We start from the raw sequence: 27,932 nt of genomic DNA, 5'->3' as shown, positions 1-27,932 counted from the left end.
GAGAAATCCTTAAAAGAAAAAAACCCGAAGGACATCGGAATAGGTTTTTTCCACCATCCTTCTCTGGTCCCAAAAGAGAGAGAGAGAAAAAAGAGAGAGAGAGAGAGAGAGAGAGACTCGCCAAGGCAACTCGCTGCTCTGAAGTTGGGCCGCGTTCTCGCCAAGCGGGAGCAAAATAAGGGAAGCCGCAGCCCCCAGGAGCAACAGCAGCCCCTCTGCAAAATGGGTCCTTCCCCCCTCCAGCTCGGGTATGCTTTTTTTTTTTCCAAAGGCGAGAAGGAGGAAGGAACCAGGGGAAAAAAGAACCGCATCGAGACGGTGGCGAGTGAGTGAGCGGGAGGCGCAGCCAATCCGGACGGGCCATTCCGAAACTTGCCTTTTATGGCGAGAGCCTCGGCGCCCAGCCCGTATAAAACCCAGCGCGCGGCGGCAAAGCGCGCAGTCGTTAAGCGTCGTTCGGTCTTCTTCGTCCGCCGGTGGATCGCTCAGCTGCCTCGCTTGCTCCCTCCCCCCCGCCCGAAGGGTTTCCAAAAGGCACCTCCGAGCGCTTCTAAGCCGCCACCTCCCGAAAGGTAAGCGATGGCGGCGGCGGCGGCGGCCGTGGGAACAGGAGCCGCCAAGCTGGGCGAGGGTGCGGAAGGAGGCGGCGGCCGATGCATGTTATCCTGGGGGGGGGGATTGGGGGGTGCGCCGTCTGTTTGGGGCTTCGCGGCGCCTTTGCAAGGGGGGGCTCAGCCGTGTTTGGAGATGCTCAGCGGCCCGGGGCTGCCTGTAGGCAGCCCCGGGATTTGGCCGGGCGCCTGCGATGGCCAGCGCGGATGGGGCTTAGGGCGCGCCCCTGCCCGGGTGGGTGGGGGCGCCTGCAAGGCATGCATATTGGGGGTCCCGGCTGGTATTGGGCAGGGGGGCTGCCGGGCCGGGCGTTGCAGGGACCCCCCCCAAAGCCGGGGCGCCGCTCGCCCGCTTGGCTGGTTCGGGGCGCGCTGGCCTTGAGCGGGACCCCTCCCCCGGGTCTCTGAAGCGCCACGCAATCGGGGGCCTCGGGGAAGGGCCGCGTGCTCCGGAGGGAGGGGGTCCGGCCGGGCCGTGGCCATGCCCCGAATCCGAATTAAAAGGCGCGGGGCGAGGCGACGGTCTCCCTCCCGGCTTGGCGCCGGCTGGCGCGGGGGCCCGGCCGCTCTCCTGCTGGGGGAGGGGGAATGGGAGGCTCTTTCCTCGAAAGGGGGGTGCATTGGGGGGCCGCAGCCCACTTGAGTCGCGGGCGGGGGGAGCACCCCAGCCCTGCCGGGGCGGGGGGTTTCCGGGGCCAGAGCCGATTTTTCTATTGTAAGGAAGAGCACGTGGGTGGGGAGGGGGGAGTCGATCAATCACGACCGAGTCCCGAGGAGGGTCTTTGTTCCGTGGGTCTGGGGGGTGGGGGCGGAAACGAGCGTTCTTGAGCCCCCTGAAGGGGATTTCCCGCAGGAAACGCTGCAGAATTTCCCTTCGGAGCGCCCCTCTTCTCTTGAACTAGCCCTCCCTGGAACGCGGGTTGCAAGCTGGGAGGTGTCAAAGCAGCGAGCGGCTAGTCCTCATTAAGGGACCAGGGCCCTCGTGTTAGAGGGGTATTTCCATTAAAAAAAAATTAAAAAGGCCTTCGGGTGCTTTAGGCCATTCAAGCAGATGGGGCATGCTCTAGCCTGGTAAGCCTGCATGGGCTGCTCTTGTCCCGTCCCCCCCCACTTTGCCTGGAATTATTTCCTCTTGGGGTTCCTCCCAGCTTGCAAACTGAATACCCAGCATGTTGATCCTGAGCCCCCAGCCAATCCAGATTGTCCCCCCACCTCCTTGGGTGGGGAGAAGAACAGGTATTTCGAGAGGCAAGCAGCCTCGTGGTGCCCGTGGGCGTGCCTCGCCAGGCTACCCTGCTGAGCAGCCCAGCCGGGGTGGAGACATCTTAGGGAGCCCCAGCGGTGTGGCTGGCTGGCATTGAGCTTTCTCTCTGGGGCAGGCTGGCCAGTGGTGGCAGGTCGTGGTCTTGTCTGGGTGGAGGGTTTGGGATGAGCCTTGCTGGGGGGTGAGGAGCTGGCCTTTGGGCATGCCCATGGCCCTCCCTTGCCAGGGAGGAGGCGGTGGCGGTGGACAGGCAGGGCGTGGCCAAGCTTTCCAAAGAAAGCTGGCTGCCGGGCCGCATCTTGCTCGCTCTTCGCTATTGCCTTATATGGCAATAACGTGGGAGCCGAGCGCCACTTCCGAGGGGTGCCCGAGAGCGCCAGGCGCGCCACCTAGTGGCCACCGGAGGCACTGAGGGAGTGGGTGGGGCCGTGCCAGCCAGCCAGGCTGCTTCTGCCCGGCTGGTCCTTCAGTGGTCTTTCCCCCCAATTCTCAGATCGCCATGGATGACGATATTGCTGCGCTCGTCGTTGACAACGGGTCTGGCATGTGCAAAGCCGGCTTTGCTGGAGATGATGCCCCCAGAGCCGTTTTCCCCTCGATCGTTGGTCGCCCCAGACATCAGGTACGCACCTTTATCCTCCCTCAGTTTACAGCTCCCTCGAAGCCAGGGGGCATGGAATCAGACGGACAAGCTGCTAGACCTCAAGGTCTCCTTGCTGGCCTCTGTCTGGCGCAGCTTGGGCACCAGGTTCCCCCAAGGAATAGCAGCTTCGCAGCCTTGCAGGGGGAGCCTGGGTCTATCATATTTTGCCTCCCCCATCCCCACCCTTTCACTGTATCTCCTCTTGATCTTTTCTTGACCAGCTTGGAATAAATGAGCCAAATGTAAGGAGTTAACCCAAGCAGGTTCGCCCGTCAAGGGCTGTTTTTGGCATGGTTCACTGAATCAGCTGCAGTTGGCGTGGGTGGTCGCCTTGCTACCCTGTAAACCACGGTTTGCAAGTAGGCAGCCTTTGCAGCCTAAACAAACTACTATATGGGGCAATGGGACAACATGAGCACTTTGCAAAGAGACCAGCTCTTCTGTGCCAAGCCTCTAAGCCTTCATGGGCACAAGGTGCCTTATGCTTTCAATCCAGGTGTTAGGTTTTTCACCCAGGTGGTTCAAGGGCCAGCTTTGAAAGCTGGGCTCCATCCAGCAAGCTGGGCTTGTTTGCAGGGACCCTTCTACCAGGGGCTTTAGTAAATGGCTGTGTGGTTGGACATCTTTTTCTCTTTCCCCAGGGTGTGATGGTAGGAATGGGCCAGAAGGACAGCTACGTTGGGGATGAGGCGCAGAGCAAGAGGGGTATCCTGACCCTGAAGTACCCCATTGAACATGGCATTGTCACCAACTGGGACGACATGGAGAAGATTTGGCACCACACCTTCTACAATGAGCTTAGAGTTGCCCCTGAAGAACACCCTGTGTTGTTGACAGAAGCGCCCCTGAATCCCAAGGCCAACAGGGAGAAGATGACCCAGGTGTGTACTGTGCTGTGCTGTGTGGCCCCGTGCAAACCGGCCCGTGATCTGCCCTCTGATTTGTTCTCCTGTCTACATGAAGGATACTTGCCATCATTTCATTCTCCTTGTTCATCTTTTCTTTCCTCTTTTTTTTTATCCCCCATCTCTGCAGGATTTTCCTTTCTGATCTGAATCTCTCTTGCTGGATCTGGAAAGGTTTTTATCTGCTCTTTCCAAAAAAAAAAAAAAAAAGGCTTTATCTCTTGTTGGTCTTCTCAGCTTTTGGGTATCACTGCTGCCTCTCTGTCTGTCTCTTTCTGTCCCCCCCCCCAAAAAAAACCTAACTTTTGGCTTGTTCTGAGTGGTTTCTGTAATGTTTTCTCACCTGGTGGGATTGCCGAATTGAACGTGCAAATGGGGGTGGTCTGCCTTAACACCTGGGATGAAGGTTTGTATCTGTCTAGCATGTGTTGACTTCTCCAGGGGTGCCCTCTGCGCATGGGGTGGACCGTAGCTCTGTTGGCCGAGATCTTAACTCTTGTCTCTTGCCTCCCGCCTAGATCATGTTTGAGACCTTCAACACCCCAGCCATGTACGTCGCCATCCAGGCTGTGCTCTCCCTGTACGCCTCTGGCCGTACCACCGGCATTGTGATGGACTCTGGTGATGGTGTCACCCACACTGTGCCCATCTACGAAGGTTACGCCCTGCCCCATGCCATCCTCCGTCTGGACCTGGCTGGCCGCGACTTGACCGACTACCTCATGAAGATCTTGACAGAGAGAGGCTACAGTTTCACCACCACGGCCGAGAGAGAAATTGTGCGTGACATCAAGGAGAAGCTGTGCTACGTTGCCCTGGACTTTGAGCAGGAGATGGCCACAGCTGCTTCCAGTTCCTCCCTGGAGAAGAGCTACGAGCTGCCTGATGGGCAGGTGATCACCATCGGCAACGAGCGGTTTAGGTGCCCAGAAGCTCTCTTCCAGCCATCTTTCTTGGGTAAGTCAGGAAGGACCGCCTTCTTCTCCCAGCAGAATCTGAGCCTTTGTTGAATGGCTCCTTGGAGGAACGGGGGTCTCTGGTGCATGGGGGTCTCACGGTGGGATCTTCTTTTGGGGCAGGCATGGAATCCTGTGGCATCCATGAAACCACCTTCAACTCCATCATGAAGTGCGATGTCGACATTCGCAAAGACCTGTATGCCAACACCGTCCTCTCTGGTGGCACCACCATGTACCCTGGCATTGCGGACAGGATGCAGAAGGAAATCACAGCGCTGGCACCCAGCACAATGAAAATCAAGGTGAGGCTGTCGTTTTCGCCCACACAACATCACGACGAGTGGTGATGCGGTCTGGCTGAGTGTGGTTCTGCCGCTGACGATCTCGATGCCCCAAGAAGCAAGCCGGGTTGGCAACCGCTATTTTGCTATGCCTGGTCTTATTGTGGGAACCTTGCAGTGTCCCCTCTGGACGGCCAATGGGCTTGATAGACTGTGAAGATTGGGTGCAAGAGTTGGGGAGCTTGTCTGGCCCCACGCGTTCTTTCAATACGAGCAGGTGACCCTTGGTCTGAGCAGATTCGCCCCTGATTGATCTTGAGGACCAGTAGCTTGATTTTACTTTAATTCTAATGGCTTTCCCTTTCTTCCCCCCCTGCAGATCATTGCCCCACCTGAGCGTAAATACTCTGTCTGGATTGGGGGCTCCATTCTGGCCTCTCTGTCCACCTTCCAGCAGATGTGGATCAGCAAGCAGGAATATGATGAATCTGGACCTTCCATCGTCCACCGCAAATGCTTCTAAAGCAGGACTTAGTTACCACGATAGCATTTTTTTCCTCTTTTTTTTGACAAAAATAATCCCCATAACTGCGCATAAGCGAAAGTTGAGATTGGCATGGCTTTCTTTGTTTATTTGGCGCTTGACTCAGGATATAAAAACTGGAACGGTGAAAAAGTTTTGACGGCAGCAGCCTTTATTAAAAAAAAAAAGCAAAAAAAAAGTTTTGGAGCGAACACCCCCCCCTCCAAGCCCCCCAGTTCTGCAGTGCATCTGAGGACTTCGATTGTGCGTGTGTTGTTGTTTCTTTTTCGAAAACAATAGTCATTCCAAATACCGTATAACGCATTGGGAGGAAGTTAAACCAGCCTCTATGAAAACAGCAGCCCGGCTCTTCCAGAAGAGCAGAAACAGATTTCTGGTTTTCTATAACATGTTGCTTGTGCGTGAATCATGAAGTGATTCAAGTGTCTTTTTTCTGTATCTTGCGCCTTAAAACAAAACTTTTTTAAAAAGCCACACTTGATCTTCATCTGAATTTTTTTTTTTTAGACATTTTGGGTCAGGTCAAGAAAAAAAATGGGCTGTGTGTGTTTCTCTTCTTCCCAATCTACATGTGAAGGCTCTTCTCCCTTCCGTGTCCCCCACCAAGGGACGTGCCCTTCCACACTTTTGATGCCAGTATGTATAAGGGGTACCAGGGCAGAGGGAGGGGCAGGCAAAACTGTACACTGACTCAAAAAAACAAAACCCAGTTTCAAATAAAGATGCACAACCATAACTGTGGACTGCTTGGTTTCTAACAATGCAACAGGGTATCATTCAACACTTGGGTAGGAGGTGAAAGTGGGAAGAACTGGAATGAAGAAAGCTGGCACGGAGTGGGTCTCCCCGGTTCTTTTGATAATTTGCTTCCTTGGACAAAGTTCTCCCAACTTCCCTTCGTACCAGGGTTTCTCAACCAGGGTTCCATGAGAGGACACGGGGGGGGGGGGGGTTCCCTGGGAGACCACAATTTTATTTAAAAAAAAAAAAATTCAAATTCAGGCAACTTCACATCAAAAAAGTTAAGTTTCATCATTTTTAGTTGGAGGACACCGAATGCATCTATACAGGCCTACCCATGAAAGGACTATATTAATTTTGTGACTGGCCTATCTTTGAGCCTGGATGTGCAGAGGTTCCCTGAGGCCTGAAAAATATTTCAAGGGTTCCTCCAGGGTCAAAAGGTTGAGAAAGGCTGTTTTATAGGGTGTATTTCTGCTCCCAAATAGATCCATGTTTTCCCTAGATAGGGTCCTGGATAGGTTCTATGCACCTGGAATGGAGCCAAGGTTTCTAGTACCAGCAGCAAACTGCCTAACCAGCCATGCTGGGTATTGCTTTCTTTTTAACTTGAGTGGGGAATTGAATACGGTTCAAGGTTTGGTCTAGGAAATGGAAAATATTTCCCTTCTGGGTTTGTTCTCTGGGCTGTGGACTCTGATCCACATAGCCAGGTGCAGGTGAAACAATCCTTTATCAGAATTGGGGCAATTTGGAGCAAAAGACACATTTGGGACGGGGGAAAAAAGTAAGTTTCAGTATTTGGAGGGGGGAGAGAGAACAGATGCCACTGAAGCTGGGAATGATCAGAAACTCCACTGATCAAAGTAGATCTTCGAATGTAATCAGGCTTAGCACATGCATCAATTCAAAGCGTTCTGCTCCCTACTGGGCAGCTCAGCTTATGGGATGCCCAACATCCTGTGTGTGTTTCAGTGACTTGAAAGGGATGTCACCTGGAGATAGTTGGAAATGACCTGCTAATCCATGTCTCCATGGATTTGGCACAGAATCTGATGGCCATTATTAAAGAGCAAAGCAGGTTTTGTTACAGTTAGGTTAAAGTAAGGGAGATTGGGAATTTCAACAACAATCCCTTTGTCAGCAGAGCTATTTCCTAAGCTGTTTTCATTAGAAGCTGAGTATCCATCACTGGAAGAGGTTTCAGCTCTTTCTGCATTGGACAAGGTGATTTGGGAATAATGGCAGTTGCACCCTAAGAGAGGTGGGCATTGGGTTCGAGAAGGCAGGATGGGAAAGCTAAACAAGGGCTCCCTTCTCCGTTCCAGTCAGAAGAGCATCTGGCTCCTTCTCGTAGCCGAGATGACTTGTCTGTCCCTCTTTTTCAACTCCGGCAACTTGAAGATGGGTGGACTTCAACTCCCAGAATTCCTCTGCCAGAATTCTGGGAGTTGAAGTCCATGCATGCTGGCGGGGGAATTCTGGGAGTCGAAGAAAACACATCTTAAAGTTGCTAAGGCTGAGAAACCCTGATATGGAGGGAACCAGGATTTTGGAATGGCCATTTGATAGGTTTTAAAACTCCAGCTGAGACCAGGGTTTGCAGATTGCCTTCGGACACAGGCATGCCGCTGCAGGGAAGGTCCAAAATCCAAATAGACGGATCGGGTGCCCTCCCCAGTGGGCAAAGCCCGGGCAGTCTCCTCCACGCGCTGCCCGCCCGCTTGGCCCACGCGATTGGAATCCTTTGGCTCTCAGAGGCCACGCCCAAGATGGCGCTGCGGCGCGGCGCCTCACACAAGATGGCGGCGTCGCGGCGACCAGGAAGTGGGCGGAATCAAGGTCACGAGCGCGCCGGAAGTGCTGCGTCGCTTCGGTGCCGGCTGAGAGGAAGCCGTATGAGACGAGCGTCGGAGGGAGAGCATCTCCGGCTGCCGGGGCGGGGGTCTTTTCCGGCGGCCTGCGCACCATGGCCTCATCCGGAGAGGTAAGCCTCGCTCGCTGAGGCGACCGCGGCCTCCACCTCCTCCCTCCTGGCTCGCCTCTGCGTCTCCATGGCAACCTCTGGCTCCCGGGGCACGTCTGAACCGGGGAGGTCGCGTGTCAGGGCAGGACCTGCGCGCGTGGCTTTGCTTGGCAGCTGCAGTCGCAACTTGGCGGGACCTCCGTCCGGGGGAGCGTGTCCCATTTCTGGCAATGGACCCTCTCGCGTTGGAGGGCCGGGGGCGGTCTCGGGGGGCTGGTTTCTGCAGGTCCACCAGGCGCTGTCTGTCTTGCCACCTTCCAGATGTGCTGGACCCACTTCCTGGAATCTCCCGCCAGCTGTTGGAATCTTCCTTCCCGCATTTTAAGGGCAGGGCTTTCCGGACGGCCTTCGTGGGACCCCCCCTCCCATCGTCCACCGCCCGCGTCGTCCATAGATCTTGCCTTCCCCTCCTCTTCTTAAGAGCTCTTAAGCTGGGGAAATGAAAGAGGGGAAACGCCAGGGAGGAAGAACCGGGGAGTTGGGCAGTATACAAGTTTAATAGATGACGACGACGATGATGATAGAAAGAGAGAAGGGTGTTCATTTGGAGAGCCAGTTTGGTGTCCTGGTTAAGGCAGTGGACTAGAAGCCAGGAGACTGTGAGCTCTGTCCTGCCTTAGCCACGAAAGCCAGGTGGGTGACTTTGGGCCAGTCAGGCTACGATCCTCGGTTGCAAGGAAGAGCTAGACCTCGGTGTTCCCAAAAAGCCAAGATGTTGCTTGCGGTGGACAATACCCAAGAAAGAACAGTCCAGACAGAAGAGGATTCCTATGAGAGAGAGAGCCAGTTCAGGCTTGGGCGTTCAACCGGGTTGAGAGCCCGTTTGGTGTAGCGGTTACGGCACCAGGCTGGAAAGCGGGAGGCCGTGAGTTCGAGTCCCAGCTTAAGCCTGAAGCCAACTGAAGGACTTTTGGGCCAGTCCCTCTCTCCCACCCAGGGAAGAAGGCTACGGCCAACCCCTTCCAAAAACATTGCCAGGAAAACTGCAGGGACTTGTCCAGACAGTCAGCAGTCTTCAAGTCAACGCTTCAACACTGACTTGAAGAAACCAAAAAAAAAAAATAATCTTGGGGATCCCTTTGCACTGAAAGCACCTGGGGGATACAAGGAGTAGCAGACAGTGCTCAGAAACAGAAAGGAGGGGAGTGTTGCTGTTCCAAAATAAGGAGATTCCTTGAGAGGGAGACCCTTCTCTTCATCGTCCTTGCAATCTTTTATCTTTAACTGATTGTATTGTAATTTCTTTGTTTGATCGTTTAGTCATTGAGAGTTGGCTGGCATACAAGTTTAATAAATTATTACTATTATTATTATTATTATTATTATTATTATTATTATTATTATTATGGAAGCCCTTAGCAGAGGTATGACTCAGGCAGAATACTGGTGTGCCTATACTTCTATTATGCCATGGACAGCCTTCAGCCTTACGGTGCCTAATGGTTCCTGTGCTGTTTCAGTTGCCCCAAAAAGATAGTTCCTTCTCCTCCTTGAGCAGTTGTGTGATTAAACCATCCATCAAGCTGTCCTTTTAGGGCTGAGTTCAGAAGCTAGATAACCGTGTAAAAATGATTTCACAACAGTTCTCAGTTGATCAACTCCTTTGAGGAATCAGACCGATTCCTTTCCCACCTTTTCAGTTCTGGTGTCTTCCCTGAGTCCCTGTCTGTCTTTCTCTTGCAGGATGTCACAAGTGAGGAGAACCAGGAGGAGAATATCGGCATGAACCTAATGGAGTTTTCAGATGAGATCCTCTTACACATCTTGCGATACACTCCTGTGTCAGATCTTGTCTTGAATGTCCGGCGTGTCTGTCGGAAACTTTCCGTCCTCAGTCTTGACAAAAGCCTCACTCACACTGTGATCCTGCATAAAGATTATCAGGTGAGCAAAAGCCGGTGAAGAAGTTCCTGAAGCAGGAGGGAGCTGGAAGATCTGGGTGTTCAGAAATCTTGGGCTGTGCTTAGTGGATCTCTCTGGGCTACGCCAGGGCTGTGTGGCAAGAGGAGACTGAAGATGTCACCCCCAAAAGCTCTTACTTTGGATGCAAGATAGAAAATTCTGTGGTTTGATTTTCTCTGGAGTTGCCCTCACCTCATAACTGCGCATTAATGCAACCCTTTTGTCTGTTTATCCTGTCACCTAGTGTGAGGATGTTGATCTTAAGACCTAAACCTAGAAACTCACAGCACACACCACAATGGCTATGTGAAGTTCTTTATTAGGTCTGTATCTCACTCCTTCAAACCCATGACTGGATTTGACTTCCTCCCACCTCCCTCTTTAAGCCTCCCGCCTTTCCTTTGTCCCACCCCTTCCTCTCATTGCTCTTGATGACTTTCTCCTGTGTCGACAGTTTGTGTGATGGTAGCTTCTTGTGCCCTCTGTTGTGAGTGGGATCGTTGTTAGCAGCAATCTTCTCGTCCCTTGCCCCTCCTCTGTTTCTCTTCTGTTCTTACTACTGATGTGTAAGGGTGGAGCACCCGGTTGCAATTAATTATTGCTTCTGGGTTGTCCATCCTTACACCTAGGCCTGATCAGTTTGGTGGTCAGGCTACCCTTTGATCCACTTACTTGGAGACCACCATCCCGTGCAGGGCCGCAACTGGGAGGGGGGGCAAGTGTGCATGTGCCCCAGGAGCCGCGCTGGGGGGGCGCCAAAATGAGCGTGGAATCCATGTTTGTCCCGGGTGACACAGACCCTAGTTGCAGGCCTGATCCCATGTCAAAACGCACCCATTGACATCATCCTGTCCTTTTCAGGATGACACGGCCTCCCAGTCTAAAACCATTTTTCCTTGCTTGAAAAAAGAGTGTTCAGAGCAGTCTTTTGCCAACCTGTTGCTCCTCCAGATACGCTGGAGCTACCCGGGATCTTTAAAAGTTGTAATCCCAACACATCCAGAGAACATTTGTTGAACAAAGCTGGTTCTGAGGAACTTGGTCTCTGCGTTGTTTTTCCTTTCAGGCTAAAAGGAAACAGCTGTGTCTGCTATTGGCTTGTAATGCAACTAGCAGGCCTACAGCCCTTCTGGCTTGCATTGGAGAGATTTCCAGAGGCCTCTAACATCAGAGATGGCCTTTGGGTAGGGAAGATTACAGGTAGTCCTCGACTTACGACTGTTCATTTAATGATGGTCCAAAGTTATGTCGGCCTGTTTTACGGCCTGTAAAGCACTTCCAAGTGTCGCAAAATGTAGCACCCCCCCCACGGTCACATGATCGCATTTCGGGCTCTTGGCAACCAGCTCACATTTACAATTGGTTGCAGCATCCCGCGGTCAGATGATCACGTTTTGCAACATTTTTTGCCGTGTTCTGGCAAAAGAAAAGCCCATTGGGGCAGCTGGATTTGCTTAATGACTGCCATAGAAATGGTTGTAAAATTAGGCCTGGTCAGGTGATGACTGAGCTTACGACCACAATGACTTACGATGGAAATTCCAGTCCCAGTTATGGTTGTAAGTCGAGGACTACCTGTAAGGTGTTTCCCCCAGTGTCAGTGGTGGTTACTTTCGCATGCCCTTCCGTATAATTTCCGTAGGACTTGCCAGCGATCGTAAAGCTCGGTGTTACAGTCTTCAGGCCCTGGGTAGGCCAGTGTGACTTGTCCCAAGCTTCATAGTTAAAACTAGGCCTGGCCTAACTGGGATCCTTTGAGCTCCTAAAGGTCGTCTTGTTGGTTGTTTCCACGCAGGTGGACAGAGACAAGGTGAAGCAGCTGATGAAGGAGATTGGGAAGGAGATCCATGAGCTGGACATGACTGGCTGTTACTGGTTGCCTGGCTCGACCGTTGATCAAGTGACCCGCTGCAAGAACCTGGTGAAGCTAAGCTTGTCCGGCTGCCACCTCACCTCCCTTCGCCTCTCAAAGATGCTCTCCACCTTGCAGCACCTTCGCTCGCTGGCCATCGACGTGAATCCGGGGTTCGACGCCTCCCACCTGAGCAGCGAGTGTAAAGCCACCCTGAGCCGCGTGCTGGAGCTCAAGCAGACCCTCTACACGCCGTCCTACGGGGTGGTTCCCTGCTGCACCAGCCTGGAGAAGCTGCTGCTGTACTTTGAGATCCTCGACCGGTCGCGGGAGGGTTTAATAATCTCCGGACAGCTAATGGTGGGCGAGAGCAACGTACCCCATTACCAGAACCTCCGGGTCTTTTATGCTCGGCTGGCTCCCGGCCCGGTCAACCAGGAGGTGGTGAGGCTGTACTTGGCGGTGCTGAGCGATCGGACACCAGAGAAGCTTCACGCCTTCCTCATCTCCGCCCCTGGGGGCTTTGCCCAGAGCTGTGCCGTTAAAAACCTCTTGGATTCCATGGCCAGGAACGTGACTTTGGACGCCCTGCAGCTCCCTCGATCCTGGATGAACGGCTCCAGCCTCTTGCAGCACTTAAGGTTCAGCAACCCTTTTTATTTCAGCTTCAGCCGCTGCAGTTTGTCCGGCGGGCAGCTCGTCCAGAGGGTCCTGAACAGCGGCAAAGACCTCCGCACTTTGGTCAGCCTGAACCTGAGCGGCTGCGTCCACTGCCTGTCCCCCGATTCCTTACTGCGGAAGGCGGAAGACGACATTGACAGCGGCATTGTGGAGGCCCTTGTCACCACCTGCTGCAACCTGAAGCATTTGAACCTCTCTGCCGCCCACCACCACAGTGCCGAAGGCCTGGGGAAACATTTGTGCCAGGTCCTGGCTCGCCTGAAAGGCCTCCTCTCTCTGGCTTTGCCCGTTTGTGCCATCGCTGAAGTTGCCGCAGCGACTGTCGACAAGCCTTCGGTTCAGCCGGTGGCTCACACGGTCACTCAAGGTTTTGGGAAGAAGGTCCGGATTGGGGTGCAGACCCATCCCAGGAACTGCTTAGAACAGAGCGATTCCAGACCGCAGTCCTCCGTCTTTCGGACTCTCCTCGAAAACCTCCCGTTTCTGGAAAGGTTGGAGCTGATCGGCTCCAGTTTTTCCTCGGCCATGCCGCGGAACGAGCCGGCCATTCGGAACTCGCTGCCCCCCTGCAGCCGGGCCCAACACGTGGGAGATGCCGAAGTGGCTGCCATTGGCCAGCTAGCATTCCTGCAGAGCCTCACGTTGGCTCAGTTGCCCAATATCCTCACGGGGTCTGGGCTAATTAACATTGGGGTGCAGTGCCAGCGCCTGCGGGCTCTCTCGTTGGCCAACCTGGGCCTGATGGGGAAAGTGATGTATGTGTCGGCTCTCATGGACATGCTGAAGCATTGCAGATGTTTGCAAGATCTCAGGTGAGGGCGCCCAGCAGCTTTTGCCTTTGCTGTTCCTGTTTCGGGGAATAGTGGGCAGCAGCCAGAAACCCGAGGAAGAGGAGTCTGGGATCCTTCTGTGTCAATCCATGATACCTTGAGAGAGGAGAAGGGTTTGTCTTGCTCCACAGCCCCTGATGTCTTCCACCCATCCCGTCCCAGCCTACCCCTTGAGGTTAAAAAGCTGTAGGCCAGGATACGCAGAAAGCCCTTGAGAGCTTGTTACTGTTCATGGTATTTCAGAAGACTCTGATCCTTACTGAGGAATGGGGCAATGAGCTTGTTGTAACCATCGCTGATTCTTTCTCTGCCTGGTTCACGGGTTTAATGTTTTTTCTTGCTGCTAAAGGAGGCAGGAATCTCCAGAAGAAGATAAAGCAACAGCGTCATCTGGTGGTTGGTGTGGCAAATTGCAGGCTGTAATTTTTCAGCCCTGTTCTGCTGTTGAAGATAGGTGGCTGCAAAGTTCCCCTAAATTGATGGCCCCCCAGCCAGATGGGTTGGACAACAGCTCTCCAAATTCCCAGTTGCTTCATGCTGTTTGTAACACTGCTCCCTCTTTTTTACTGTATGTGTTTTGCTCTTCTACCCCTAAGGTTTAGTAAGGTCTGTTTGATTCTACTTAATTGAACATTGCCCTAGGGCAGTGTTTCTCAACCATGGCAACTTGAAGATGGGTGGACTTCAACTCCCAGAATTCCCCAGTCAGCCATCTTCAAGCTGCCACGGTTGAGAAACACCACCCTGGAGAATGGTAGGTGGAAGGTCCAATCCATGCATTTAATAAACTCTTTTTGGGTTACAACCAGAAAGGATTGTCTTACAGATTTGATGCCACCTTTCTCTCTGGTGAAAGCCAGATCTCTTCTCCTGGTCCAGCCTGTCCATCTTTCCTCCCCTTCAGCTTCCCACTTCTCAGGTTCCTTAAAGAACTGGGCAAGCTCTGTCCAACTGACCCTTCTTTTTCCTTGCAGGCTGGAGCAGCCATACTTCCATGCCAATGCTCAGTTCTTCCATGCCCTGAGCTGCTGTTCCTCCCTGCAGCGTTTTTGCATCATCTCCCGGAGTGGGACGCTGCAGTCCGATGCTGTGATGTCGTTCATGACTGCATGCCGCGAGGTGATCATGTGCCACATGTTCATGGGGGAATCGCTCACAGTTTGCAAAAGCCTGCAGCAGTCCCTGATACGGAGGTGAGTGCAGGAGGGGGAAATCACATCAGATTCTCCCTTCGCTTCTTCCAATTGTGTTAATCTGGGCAGTGTTTTTTGAAGGACAAAGATCACGATTAGCATGTTTTTCCCTCCTTGGTTTTAATGGTAGGATTGGAGTACAGGTAGTTCTCACTTAATGACGCTAATTGGAACTGGAAACTCCATTGTTAAGCGACGCTGTCGTAAGTTGAAAAACCACGTGACCATGCTGCTTAGTGATGGCAGTTCCAGCAGTCCTGGTTTCTGTCATTAAGCGAGGACCTCACCTGACCGCAGCTTCCAACTTCTTGCCAGCATCCTCATTGACTTTGCCTGTCAGAAGCTGGCAGGGACGGTTGCAAAAGACGACCACGCGACAGCCGGAACTTTGAAGACCAGTCGTAAGTCTGACTTGTTCAGCGCCATTGTAACTGCAAATGGTCACAGAACACGTGGTTGTTAAGCGAGGACTACCTGTACAGGAAAAACAGTTGTCAGCACCAACATGGTGTGACTTCACTAGACTGAGAATTAATTGTTTCTCCATTCTTGTTTCTACCACACTAAGCCTCTCTCGGTGGGTGAGCAGGAAGGAGATCTGGATCTCGGATGGTTCTCCGGGGATTTACAGTTGGTCAGAATGGCTCTCTACTCCTAGCAGCTTTGAGACTAACTCAGACCAGCATTAGCTCAGATGCAGATTGGTTTGACAAAATGCAGAGCATCTCGATGCCTGTGTAGCTCACAAGACGGAGTAAATAACTCTCTCTCTCTCCCCGTGCTGCCATTTTTACATGGGGTTCCAGATGTGTATGTGCATGAGCAGTACAGAGTCGTGGGGCTTGGTCTGTCTTGGCCAGCAGTCGCACCGGCCCAACTCGCAGGGTTGTTGTTGGGGCTCTTTCGGTAGCGTTTCCACAGTGCTGTGGTCGTTCAGGAAAATGCGGCATCGATGTGGAACGTGTTGATAGCGTCCGATGATGAACTTCAGGATGTTTCCTTGAGCTTTAGGGGAAATATTCCATCTCTCTTCCTTCTGAGCTGAGTCTCCCCACACGGTTGTTGCTCTTGGCACTGCGACAGCTGGGCAGCCTGCCAAGATGACGAGGGCCATAAAAAACTCCCATGGTGTCAGTGGCTTCTTTCTCAACAGACTTTTCTTCTGTGCCTTAACTGAATTCATCCACAGGGATCTTTTTTCCCCCTCCGAGGAGCCAGAAATTGTGTGTCTATTATTCATTCTTCACCTGCCCAGGCTCTCATAACAGCACCGATCTAAACTTTAGTATCCTTCCTGTGTTGGGTTACGCTCCCTGCAGCCACCAGTTTTGCAGCTGTTCTCTTCCGTGTTACTTAGGCTGGCCTTTGTGCTCGGTTCCCATCCCTTAAAAAATAATAGCATCAGTGCAAACTGTGAACGATATAATACACCCTTGTTTGCTTTTGACTCTTCTCTGTTTCCCCTTGCTTTGTCCTATTATGGTAATTTTAATAATTAATAAGATCTCGGTTAGATCAGACTCATCAATTAATCTGGAGTTGGATGTCTCCTTTCTCACTCGTAGAACATAAGGGCATTTGCCTCCCACAGCTGAGCAAAGACCGCCGTCATTGATAAAGGCTTATACTTAGAGCTGCTTGTCCTTCAGGATGATGTCTGTTTTAGCCTTACAATAACCCTTTGAGGTGGGCTAAGCTAATTGTGACGGCTCAAATCACCCATCCAGCCTCCATAGGAGAGAGAATTCAGTGGACTAGGCTTGTACTTAAGTATTTTTTCCTGGTAGCTCTTTGGAACAAAACATTGCATGTGGCTAAGTACTTAAATGGGGTGACAGATGACAGCTGGAACAATATGGTATGTATATGTATGCAGCAATTTCTGCCAGAAATAACACTGACGGTGGCTTATCCTCTGTTGCTGAAACAGCCCTCTGAACCATCTTCTGTTTCACAGTTTAAAAGCACGGGGTAGAATGTGGTTTTTCCGCTTTCTCTGCAAGGAGGGTGGGGGGCTTGAGTCTTCTGTTAATGAAAACCTCTACAGGAGGTGAGCCTTCCTGTGTGTCTTTTGTGTGGCTGTTAATTTAGGTTGTGTAAAAAGGGAGATTAGGAAGGACTGCTAGTCACGATGGCTGCATTCAATAGCCAGGCACATGAGAATCTGTCTTTCACAATTCAGGCTCTTTGATTGATTGTTTGTTTGGTTTATATCAGTGTTTCTCAACCTCAGCCACCGGGAGAATTCTGGGAGTTGAAGTCCATGCATCTTAAAGTGGCTGAGGTTGAGAAACACTGATTTATATGCCACCTTTCACTCAAGGCAGCGTGCATAGTGCCCCTTCCTCCCATTTCTTCCCACAATAACAACCCTGCAAGGTTGGTTGGGCTGAGAGACAGTGATTGGCTCAGAGCTACCCAACGAGCTTCCATTTAGAGAGGAGATTTGAACCTGGGTCTCCCTGATGCCATCTGAACCATTACACCATACTGGTTCTTTTCTGGGAAAACAGGGTTTCATCAGGGTGATCTGTCAGACCATCTAACCCGGAATTTTGTCTGGCATCAGCTAAACAGAAGTTCATGACAGCGATAAGGTTGGGTTGACCATGCTAAGCCAAGGTCAACCCAGCCACATTATGGCCTAGTGCAATGTGTGAACCAGCCTGAGAAGAGTCTCTCTATCTGCTGCGTGTTCTTTGGATTGAACCTGGGATATTTTTTTGCATGCTATGCTGTAGACTTTGTCATTGTACTTTTGATGGGGTCCCCCCAAGGGGCTGAGCTGGAATGCGCTTTGTTTGATTGCAGCATTGTGCAAAGCACTGGTCACTGTGCTTTGCAAATCTTGGTTTATGGTGAGCCTTTATGCAGATGATTGCACAGCTACATTACTGTCAAAAGCTTTTGCAGTCACCCACACAGTTAAGGTGTTCTCAACGTATTTAATTCGTCCACAGCTGGTATTCTAATGACTAAAAGTTCCCTTGCATTTGGCACTGTGTCATTTCAATTCACCAAAAGTTTATTGCCACCAAGATGTTTGCGAAGCAGATTTCATTATGAGTAGTAATGGAATATGATGCATAAGAGGCGCACTGGGTAATACGTTATTACATTGCTGCTTCTTTAAAAGGGCTCTCGTGTTTTTCTTGAATGAATGAATCCCTACCTGTTGCATCTCCATGCAGGTGACGTCTTGTCCCACCCTTCTTTTCCGTGCCATACCTGTAGCTTCATCCTGAATCTTCTCCCTCAGAGAAACCAGGCTGTCTTTAGCCTCCCCTAGGTGGAGCTGTGGTTTCTCATTAAAACGTCCCCATAATGTAGAAATCCTGCCCCCTCCCATTCTGCAGGAAAAGTTGTTATCACCTTGGGTCCTTTCCCCCATCTCTCCCCCCCTCACTGCAGAAGCAACACCAAGCAAAGAATCCCAATGACTGATCTATCGCTAGGTGCAAACAGAAAAAGCAGCCTTCTGCTCATTACAGAGGGAGCTGGGGAAAAGAGGGCAACATTAAAAGAAATGTTTACGTTGCCAAGACTCTTTTTGGGCCCTTATGATGCATCTCTCTTTCTCCCCCACCATCCCTTGTTATCAATTGGCAGCATTTGTATTGCTCCTGAGATGCTAGTCTTTTCAAGGACGGCGAATGCGGGGGCTTTGAAGAGCGAAGCCAGTTTTGCATAAAGAAATCAGCTCTGGGTGGGTGGGCGGGTGGTGTGGGTGTAAAGGCAGGTGATTCCATGGTAATCAGGTAGGGGGTGACTGCCAAATGATGTTTGAAAACGTTAACTTCTAAGGTATCGGATGCTGACCTTCTGCAGAAGAAGGCAGAAGCTGAATCAACTGTGCTGATGGCTTGATTTCACAATCTTACCTTTCTTGTTTAGGCTCAGTAAAAAGCGAGAGCCGGGTCTAAAGAGATCTTAAAGAAGCAGATGCAGTTTTTCTTTTTCTTTTTTTTTCAAATACGTCCTTAGAACTGTGACAAATGTGCTTTTTCTCCATAATAAAATCTCAGGAATCAGTATGTGTGCAATCACACAGGGAAGCAGATTCCAGAGTTTGCACTGGGATTTCAACCAAGCATTTAAAAAGCTTCTTGGGCAGGAAAGAAGCCAGAACATTCAGTCTAAGGATGATTGCAGGCGGGTCCATGATTCAAATGAACAGCATTTGTGTCTGGCTAACTCAGACCCTTTGTAACACAGAAAACGTATATGGTGTGAAGTAGTGGCTCATGTTTCCTATCTGAGGCATAAATTTAGCTGTGTAGTCACTGCTTACTCTCTTCACTGCCATCTTCACAGAATGTCTGCATGAACTGGGAGTCTCAACCAGAGAGAAACCTTTTCCAGAGTGCTTTTTCTCCATAATAAAATGGAGTACCTTGACTTATGCCCCCTTTCCCGAGTCTCCCCCACTGCCCAGGAGTTCAGGTGCTTGTTCTCTCACCCATCTAGTCTCTGTTCTGGGAATGGACCTCAGCCTCCTGCCCTTTGCTTTTTTGCCTTAGGCAAGGCACAGAGCCTTCCTGGCAGGCAATGTTCAAGGAAGCCCAAAGGGAGGTTGCTGGGTCAGCTTGCCTTCAGCTCTCCTTTTGGCACAGCCTTCCTGCATTAATGGAGACACCTCTGTGGCTCTCCTGACCTGAGTTTTAGCACATCTCATCCACTCACATATCTTTTGAGTAGAGCTTAGAGTATTAAAGAATATTTATGGTGTCAAGGATGAGTTTGGGTGTTTCTTCCTTAGGTTTAAGGCCTACATGTCCTGCTTTCCAGACCCTTCTCTGTGACTGTCTCACAATTAAACTCCTGCCTTGGCTCCTCCGGGGCCAAAGACTGGAGAATCAATCCATTAAGTTAAGAAAGTGCCTCTAATTCCACAGGTGAATTCCTCAGCTGACCATAGGAAGCTTTGGTATATGATGGTGACTCTCCCAACTTTACTTGGAGATGCTGGGGATTGAACCCAAAATCTTTTGCATACAGTGCATAAAATTCATATGCTTTGGCTAAAGGAGGGAATCTTCAGAGCCATTCTTGTTGGAGAGAGAGACATCAGCTGGTCTGGAGACTAGAGCGAGTTCAATTCCTGGAAATGGTCCTACCAATGGAGGGGTCTTGCTCTGTAGTCTTAGAGGCATGGCACATAGAGAAGATGTCTTGATGGCCTTTGACAGCAAGATTTGCATTTTGTGCCTGGCCTTGATTCCCAAACAGTATGAATCCAGGGTAGGTGAAAAAGCCTCTCTGGTGACGTATTTCCTCCATCACTCAGCCAAGAAAACCTTGAGATGCAAGATATTTCCAGATCCACAAAGGAGCACTTTTGACCACATCTTTGAGAAGAGCAGCTATGAAGGCCTTGGAAAAGATACTCAAATGTTGTGATGTGTCTATATTTACAAAGATCAGAATCTCGTAAGCCATGGTATTTCCTGTGCTATTCTCTGTCAGCAAAAGTTGGACTTTGAAGATGCAAGATAGAGTATTGATGCTTTTGAATTTTGGTGTTGGAGAAGACTCTTGAAAATACCACGGACAGCCAAGAAAAGAAACCAGTGGATCTTTGAACAAATCAACCCAGAGTTCTCACTCAATGCACAAATGGCCAGGCTCAAATTATCCTACTTTGGACACATGATGCCAAGACCCAGCTCTCTGGAGAAGGCTCTGATGATGGGAAAGGTGGAAGGAAAGAGAAGAAAAAGATGACCAGCGAGGTGGAAGTATTCAGTTACAGTGGTGATGAGTGCACTGTTGGAAGTGCTGAAGGATCAGGTTGGGGACAGATCGTCATGGAGAAAATCTATGTGGTTGCTAAGACTTGATGCTGACCTGATGGCACATAATCAATCAATTGATATGTACCGGAGAAACTTTTCCTTATCCCTTCTCAGAGTTCCTCCATTCCCACTCCTTCATTTGTCCTACACGATTCCTCCAGTTGTCTCCCCCTCCACACAGATATAGATGCACACGGCAGTGATCACACCCTTGAAATATTTATCTTCCTTCTTCCCCTCCCCTCCCCCATCCACTCCCTTTAATTGTCGTTTAGTCAAGCTTAAATATTTAATTTGGCTCTTTCCCCCCCCTTCTTCTACTCAGAGCGCATCCCTGCAGCTCATTAATCATCATCAACTCTTCTTCTCTGAAATGGCCTCTCTCTTGTTTGACAACCTCTTTCTAGCGAGACGCTCATAACCTCATGTTTTTAATCCTTGGGGTTCAGCCTCAAATTCTGGGTCACCGGTATGATTCATGTCCCTGTGGTGTCCAGATATTAATGGCTGAATTTTGCTGCCTGCAGAATCTAAGGGAGATTGGGAATCATAGGACCAGTTTTAGACTCGCCCATTTTTTTCCTGCTAGTTCCTGAGCAGGTGCGTGTGAGATGTGCATCTTTCTTACTAATTCTTGCTGGAAAAGGAAGCACATTGGTATCTGTGCTTATTTTCTTGGTATCTGTGTCTTTCTTTTTTGGCTGCCGTGCTCTGGCAGGTGTAGGACTTTAGGAAGATGCCTTCCTTTGTCACAATATTGCCTCAGATTATCCTTCCTGATGGTTATTTATTATTTTATTTATTACAATTATGTGCAACCACCCTGGGGAGACTTGCAGTTCACAATCAGTATAACCAATTGCGAGTAAAAAATACAATTCAGCTATTTAAAGACCACGCAGCTTCTAGGATCCTTTCCTCATGGCAGTTGGTGGTCCTGGGGCGGGTGGTGGGAGCAGGTTTTTTTAGTGGTAACTGCCTGCCTTCCTTTCTCTTCCATAACAATCCAGCCAAAGCTGTCTATTAACAGCGAAATCAAATCAAATTGCTACTGCTCAAAAACGGATAAATGGAAAACAATTTTACGTTTTAGAAGAGAGGGGGTGTGTATGTTTAATGGGTGTGGGGGAGACTGGGAACCAGTTTCTTTAGCAGCCTTTGCAATCAGTTGCCCTGATTCTTTTTGGAGGGGGGAGGATTATAACATCCAGGAGCCTTAGCATTCTAGAATGAATGGCTTCCAAGCCCAAAGAGGCGGTTAGAGTATCTTCTGCCATTGGCCATGGTTAGAGATGGTTTTTTTAAAAAAAAAATATGTTCAAACATGTCCGATTCTTGGAGACTTCCTGGACAAGTCCCAGCAGTTTTCTTGGCCAGGTTTTTCAGAAATGGTTGGCCATTGCCTCCTTCCTAGGGCTGAGAGGGAGGGACTGGCCCAAGGTCACCCAGCTGGCTTCGTGCCTAAGGCGGGACTAGAACTCGCCAATCTCCTGTTTTCTAGCCTGATGCCTTAACCACAACACCGAACTGGCTCTTTGGTTAGAGCTGTACAGAGTTCTAATCTTGCAGAAGTCCGGCAGGTCCACCGGTTCTGCATACCTGAAGTAAGAATTTTTACTCAGAGCCGCAGGTTAGAGTTGCGTGGCTCCAGATAGCCGCCGGTGCATCATGTGAGGAAACGTACTGGGCCTTGGGGTGGTATTTGCCTTGAAAGCAGTGAACCTTTTTGTTCCCGGAGCACGTCCCATCTTCCCCAGCCGCCCCCCCCCCCAACCTTGAAAGAGCTCTGCCATCCTCGGTTATGGCTTGAGCTGAGCCTGTTGTTGGCACTTGAGCTGCCAAGCCCACTTTGCTAGCCTAAGCATGTCTGCTGGCTTGGCTCCCCACCTCCGATTGTGGAGGGCTTAATGTAGTGAATCATTTAAGATCTCATTCCAGTGTTCATTGTCTGTTTGGCTTCCTGCTCTTTTGGAACCCTTGAATCAGCCTGTCAGTTTGAATTAAGAATAAACGCTGGGGCTGCCTTCTTGGCGTGTGTTACTTGAGGGCTGAAGCACTTGTTGAAATTGGATTCTGCTCTGTGTGGGCAGGCCCTGCCTACTCTCCTACCCTCCCCTTTGGTGCCGGTTTCATCAAACCCGGGATGATAAAAATGAGGAGCCGAGCCCTGTAGCGTGTTTAGAAGATGCATTTAATATGGTTTCCTTGTGTGTTTTGATTGAGAGGAAGGTGGAGCCTGTGCAAAAATAACATCTTTACCTACAGATGATTTTTAAAGTGTATGACTCCACTTCTTTCTCCTTCCAAGAGACTCTTGGTTTGCAATCTGGAAATCAAAGCTCTTGCAGGAAGTGGTGTGGGTTTTTCAAAGCCTCTCCCTCCTCCCAGGATTCTGCAACTGAAAAGAGTCTCCAAACCATTCTCCAGTGCTGTGTGTGTGTTTTAATCCGTCCAGTCGTGCCCCATTCTTGGAGACTGCCTGGACAAGTCCCTGCGGTTTTTTTGGCAAGATTTTCGGAAGTGGTTTGCCATTGCCTCCTTCCCAGGGCTGAGGGAAAGCGACTGGCCCAAGGTCACCAGGCTGGCTTCGGGCCTCAGGCGGGACTAGAACTCCCAGTCTCCCAGTTTCTACCCTGGTGCCTTAACCACGACACCAAATTGGCTCTGCTCAGTATATAGCTGGAAGAATAAGGATTATGGAAATAAACATGGGCTGCAGTCATGCTGAGGCACATGTCTGCAGCACCCTCAGCTCTGCAAAGAACCCAGTGTGGTGTTACAGCTCTTAGAGTGCTGGGTTGTGACATGCTTAGCTGTGAACCTGTGTGTGTGTGTGTGAGAGAGAGAGAGAGAGAGAGACTTTGAGCCATACAGAATCTCAGCCTGGCTACTTTTCCAAGCCGTTGTGAAGATGACATGCAAAGTGGGAGAAGAAAAGATCTTTTCTCCTTTAACCTTGGAGAAAGGAGAGGCAGGCAGAACCCCTTCCAAATTCGTAGGCAGAAAAAAAAACCCTCAGCCACGGGAAGAAAATATTGTATTCCTGTGGAAGGAAGGAAGTCTAGGGAGGTATTTTGGATGGCAGGGGAAGGAGACCCCGGGCATGCACTGGTCCCTCTTTCTTTCCTCGTCCTCTGCAGCCCCAGCTCTTGGCTCCCTATCGAAAGCCTGGTTGTCATGGCTCGTTTTCATCAACACGCACCATTCAGTGCAGGAGGGGAGGGCCAAGCAAGAGGCTTGAACCATTAATGTGTTTCCTACGTATAAATTAGGCTTAATTGGCCAATTATTGAAATAACTTCTTAATTTGCAGAAGATGTTGAGAAACAGCTTCCCGGGGTGTTTTTTCTGCTTGCTCTAACAAAACCCAGCCTTGAGGCTTCACGGGACTGTTCTGGCTCCATTTCTTTGATCCTTGCCCTCTCCTGCCCACTGCCCCCCTTTGGCTCTGCGTGATGTTTCTGGCTGGCACTTATCCAGCGCCCTATATTCTGGTACTTCAAAGCACCTGCTCGGTATGAATTTACTGCAGGGCATGGCAGGGTAGCCAAGCCAACAGAAAGAGAAACGGCCACTTCTGCGTCCACAGAGGGCCTTCTCTTATTCCAGGGGGCACCTTCCTGGGCTTGAGCCTTGGCAGCTGTGCCCCAGAGCCTGGCCAACTTGAATTTCCCCGCCTTCTTCCTTGGAAAGTTCTGCTGCTGAAACAGCAACTTGGCAACGTGCAGGGAGTCAGGTGTGGGCCGTAAGCGTGTGGACACTTATCCCTCCACCCGGGCAGTGATGCACTTTTCGATTTCATTGATGAAGCTGTTGGAAGAAGACACGGTTGGAAAGACCTCGCCTCGGCACTGTTACCCGATTAAATAAACCCACCAATTAATCTGTGAACTTTTTGCTGATTTATGAACATATTTTCAAACAGCTACCTTTAATTCCAATTAATATGGAGCTGGGATTCAGTGTCTGGCCACGATTTTTGTGTGGAAGGCAGTCTCCAGCTTCTCTGAAAAGCTGCTGCTGGTCGGTATGGGACAGTACAGACCTGCATTTCCCAGCTGTGGCAGCTTCCACATGGGTGGACTGCAATTCCCAGAATTCCTGAGCCTTCATGGCTGTTGCTGGGAATTGTGGGAGTCGGTCCACCCAACTGGGAGTTTCCAACATTAGGAAACCCTGTTACAGATGATAGGCTACAAAGTCCTGGGTGACTTTTGGACAGGCCCTCTCTCTGTCATGCCAGCCTACCCTGCAGGATTGTTTTTGTGGAGAATAATTGGATGAGGGCACACTATGCATGTTGCCTTGAGCTCTTAGAGGAAAAGTGAAATATACATCAAATAAACGAACTTTAGAGGAGGTTCCTACCGCTTCTCTGCAGTCAGATCATTTTTCACAATTTCCTGACGTCTCGTCCGGCTGGATCGTTCAGCCCTTGCCGGTAGGACAGGACTGCCTGTTGTCTTCCATGTGCAGCCTCCAAGAGGGCTAGAAACTCAGCACTGATTTTTAAATGGCGAGCAGATCTTCCATCCTCCTGCTCTCTGGCACTTTCAGAGGCCAGCCCTTCACACAGTGTGGCTGCGCACACTTTAGCGTTCATTTCATGGGGAAGAAGAGGGTGTCCTGCTCTCCGCGGCTTGGGAGGAGTAACCTTTGAGTGAGAGGCGCACAGAGAGAAAGTGAGCTCACTGGAGCCCAGTGTGTGACACACGTCCTGTTCCTTAAAGCTCCCTCCTCACGCCGAGAGAGAAGTGACCCACATTTGCTCCCTTGGCATCCAGGACCAAATATTTTGATTTACTCTGCGTGCATGCGTGCGTATATCCACATTGCTTCTTTCTTGGCGTACCTTGCTTTCACCTTCCTCCCATGTCCTATTGCGTCCCTCCTCAGTTATCCTGAGATTGCTGCCTATGCCAGCTTCGGAATATATAAATGTGCACCCACACCTGCACGGACGTTTCCTCGAGATCAATGTTGTGGGTGGATTTAACTGCTGCGGCCTCTCTCTCGCTTCTGTACGCACAGCTACGCTTTGGTGCAGTGCCTTCTCTTCTCGCATTAATTATGCATCCTTCGTAGGCTGGAGCTGCGTGTATGTGTGCGTGAGGGAGGGAGAAATTTATGGCGGTCCCTTTCTATTTTTTTAATAAGGGAAAATTAACTGCACGACAGAAGATTTAGGGCAATAGATTCTGGAGTTACGGAAGGAAGCCAGACTTGAGAGAGCAGTGCATAAAATAGCAAGACAAGGGACCAGGAAGTATCTGAGGGTATGGGGTCAGAAGGGGAACAAACTTAAGCCAGGATGCATGGAAGAGACCATAACTGAGATCCAGGACAGCTATTTTGCATGCAGGGTGGCCAAGATTTACTGTCTGTTTTGAGCAGACTCATTCTCAGAGGATGGATCCTGCGTTATGTAGCCAGAAAATCCATCTGTATGTAAAAGAAGGAGGATTTGCAGGTTCAGGAACATCTCTTCCTTGCAAATACATGGATTGGAGCTGTCTGGGTTTGCAGACTGGCTCAGCACCTCAGCTTGCAGCTTGCACGCTTACAGCAGCCCCATTATGGCTTCCTCTCTGATCGTAATACCTCTTGTCTCTGGGTTAGTTTTCAGGCTGACCGACCTGCGCTGAACGTGGTTGTGTTCCCTCTCCTGCATGAAGATCTCACCGAGGTCATACGAGATGTCCCCATGATGCACCTGGATGAGATCACCTTGTTCAAAAGCCGAGTGGCTGAGGAGCCGCCCAACTTGTGGTGGTGATGGGCAGAGCAGCCAGATTAGGACCCCGCGGTGGGCCAGCTTTCTTCTCCTTGGCTGAGAGTCGCCGCTTTTGAGTCTCGTGGCTGTTGTTGGAATGCCGTTCAATTTGGGTGCTGCTCCGAGGATCCCATTTGGGCAAAATTTGCCCTTGAAAAAAATGTATGTTTATCAACACCACCACCACCACCACCACTTTTTTAAAAAAAAATTCTAGCCCATCCTTGTCCCTGCAGAACATGGAAATGGGTGGCAACTAGAAACCGGAACTTCTGGTTCATTGTTACTTCCTTGCTATTTAATGTTTGAATTCTTGTTTAACTTGAAGTGTGTTTAAAGGTAAGAGGGATTTCATTTGAAAGAATGTACCCTTTCCTTCCTGTTCCGAGCCGCATCAGTCCCTTGTTTGTGGAAGCAGCCGGCTTTTTCTTTTCCACTTTCTTGTGCTTCAGGGTTATCCTTTGCTTCACTCCAGAAATGACTGCAAAGGCAACAATGAGTCTAAGCCTTCTTGAAGTCTGAGGATCCGAGTGATTTTGGAATTCTGTAGCAATCCCTTATCTCCAGTTGCATAGCTGAGGCATGCTGATGTGCCACGTGCATCCATTCTTCAGCTTTCTTGGATGTCCAGAGCCATTTCCTCTTTCCTGAAAACCCCTTGAATGTCAGAAAGACGTTTAGGAGCAGCCAGCAGAGTTCTGATGTGGTTGTAATGTTCTCTCGGTTAGAATGCGTGGAAGGAAGCCTTCCTGTAGACATTAAATGCACAGAAGGGATGGTATAGATTTCTCTTACTGTTCTGAACGTTGCCTGTTTGTCCCAGACTAGATATTTTTTTTTATTATTTTAGCTGGGGTACACTGCTTACGGATTCCTTTTGCTTGACTCCCACTTGGCATGAGCAGTTGACAAAGCAGCACCCATCCATCTCCAAGGGGTTCGGCGTAGAGTTAGGCTGCACGAGAAGATTGCGGAACCCGCCCAGCACGTCTCACATAGTCCTCCTCCAGATGCCATTCAGGTCCCTAAAACACAAGTGCACCTTGTCAAGAGTGAACATCCATCCCCTCTCCTTTTTATCCCTGAAACCAGCCGTCCTTTTGAAGGGAGCTTTCTCAAAGCAGGCTGTCTCTGTGGTGTTAGAGATACCGTCTTGGACCGACCCTTTCATTTCTAGTACTTGTCCAAATGCCAGCGTTGCCCAGCGTATCTTAAAGGGATGGGTACGGTTCAGTGGTGGCCATGGGGCTAAATTGGAGCCGGCTGCTTCCCTCCAAGGATTCCCTTTTGCCCGTTGGCACTCGCACTTTTGCTAGGTTTTAGAGGATCCTTTGTTCGAGGATCCAGCCTGCAGAAAGACAGCGGCAACCTTTCTGGGCAGGTGTCCTGGGTGTCACATACACATCCAAGAAACACGGTGGCTTTTCCAAAGAATGGCGTGATGTCGAGGCCGGGAGAGCCCTCGCACCCCTCTCCCTTGCTTGTTTTTTCAGCCCCTCATGACTTGCTTCGGCTGCTCTGTGCTCAGCATCACCAGCCAGCTTGGGTCCCTCTAACTGTGTGTGTGTATGTGAGTGCGCGTGCGTGCGTGCGTGTGCGGGCATTCAATTGTGACGCCGATCTCAGTGTTAAGTGGATTAACAGTGGATTTCACTATCAAGATGGTATATAAACACTTCTGTGCACATTTTTGCTATCCTGCGCTTTTTTAAAAACAACTGTGCGCGTGGGTGTGTTTTCACGGGCAATGTGTGTAACAGGAATCTGCCTTCTATTGAATGAAGCCAGGGGTCCAGTTAGCTTGCTGTAGGCTGCTGTCCCGAATGATTCTTTGGCAAGACTGTTTTCCATCGACCCAATGCTTTACACCTTTCCTTTTGGGACATGCAAGGTAAGAACTCCCCATCTTCTGCGCTCCAAACGCCCTCCGCT

General features: G+C 50.3%; 2 protein-coding genes across 2 annotated transcripts; both read left to right on the top strand.

Annotated features, from left to right (window-relative positions):
• The first annotated feature begins 419 nt into the window (after positions 1–419).
• Positions 420–5,943, top strand: ACTB (actin beta). Its single transcript, XM_063314952.1, has 6 exons — positions 420–572; positions 2,369–2,497; positions 3,160–3,399; positions 3,942–4,380; positions 4,503–4,684; positions 5,043–5,943. Exons 2-6 carry the CDS (start codon positions 2,375–2,377, stop codon positions 5,184–5,186), a joined length of 1,128 nt encoding a protein of 375 aa, XP_063171022.1. The 5' UTR covers positions 420–572; positions 2,369–2,374; the 3' UTR covers positions 5,187–5,943.
• Positions 5,944–7,783: 1,840 nt separating this feature from the next.
• Positions 7,784–26,482, top strand: FBXL18 (F-box and leucine rich repeat protein 18). The gene is made up of 5 exons (XM_063314835.1): positions 7,784–7,935; positions 9,658–9,858; positions 11,672–13,221; positions 14,214–14,432; positions 25,847–26,482. The coding sequence occupies exons 1-5, from the start codon at positions 7,918–7,920 to the stop codon at positions 26,001–26,003; spliced, it is 2,145 nt and encodes a 714-aa protein (XP_063170905.1). The 5' UTR covers positions 7,784–7,917; the 3' UTR covers positions 26,004–26,482.
• Positions 26,483–27,932: the final 1,450 nt, after the last annotated feature.

The sequence above is a fragment of the Candoia aspera genome, chromosome 14 (assembly GCF_035149785.1).
Source record: "Candoia aspera isolate rCanAsp1 chromosome 14, rCanAsp1.hap2, whole genome shotgun sequence".
Taxonomy (NCBI): Eukaryota; Metazoa; Chordata; class Lepidosauria; order Squamata; family Boidae; genus Candoia; species Candoia aspera.
This window is presented reverse-complemented; position numbering and strand designations above follow the sequence as displayed.

Excerpts from the sequence above, each read along its gene's own strand:
- ACTB (XM_063314952.1), top strand. The coding sequence starts at position 2,375 with ATGGATGACGATATTGCTGCGCTCGTCGTTGACAACGGGTCTGGCATG. Across the intron at positions 2,498-3,159 it reads TTGGTCGCCCCAGACATCAG|GGTGTGATGGTAGGAATGGG; the intron begins GTACGCACCTTT and ends CTCTTTCCCCAG. Across the intron at positions 4,381-4,502 it reads CTTCCAGCCATCTTTCTTGG|GCATGGAATCCTGTGGCATC; the intron begins GTAAGTCAGGAA and ends CTTTTGGGGCAG.
- FBXL18 (XM_063314835.1), top strand. Across the intron at positions 9,859-11,671 it reads TCCTGCATAAAGATTATCAG|GTGGACAGAGACAAGGTGAA; the intron begins GTGAGCAAAAGC and ends GTTTCCACGCAG. Across the intron at positions 13,222-14,213 it reads AGATGTTTGCAAGATCTCAG|GCTGGAGCAGCCATACTTCC; the intron begins GTGAGGGCGCCC and ends TTTTCCTTGCAG.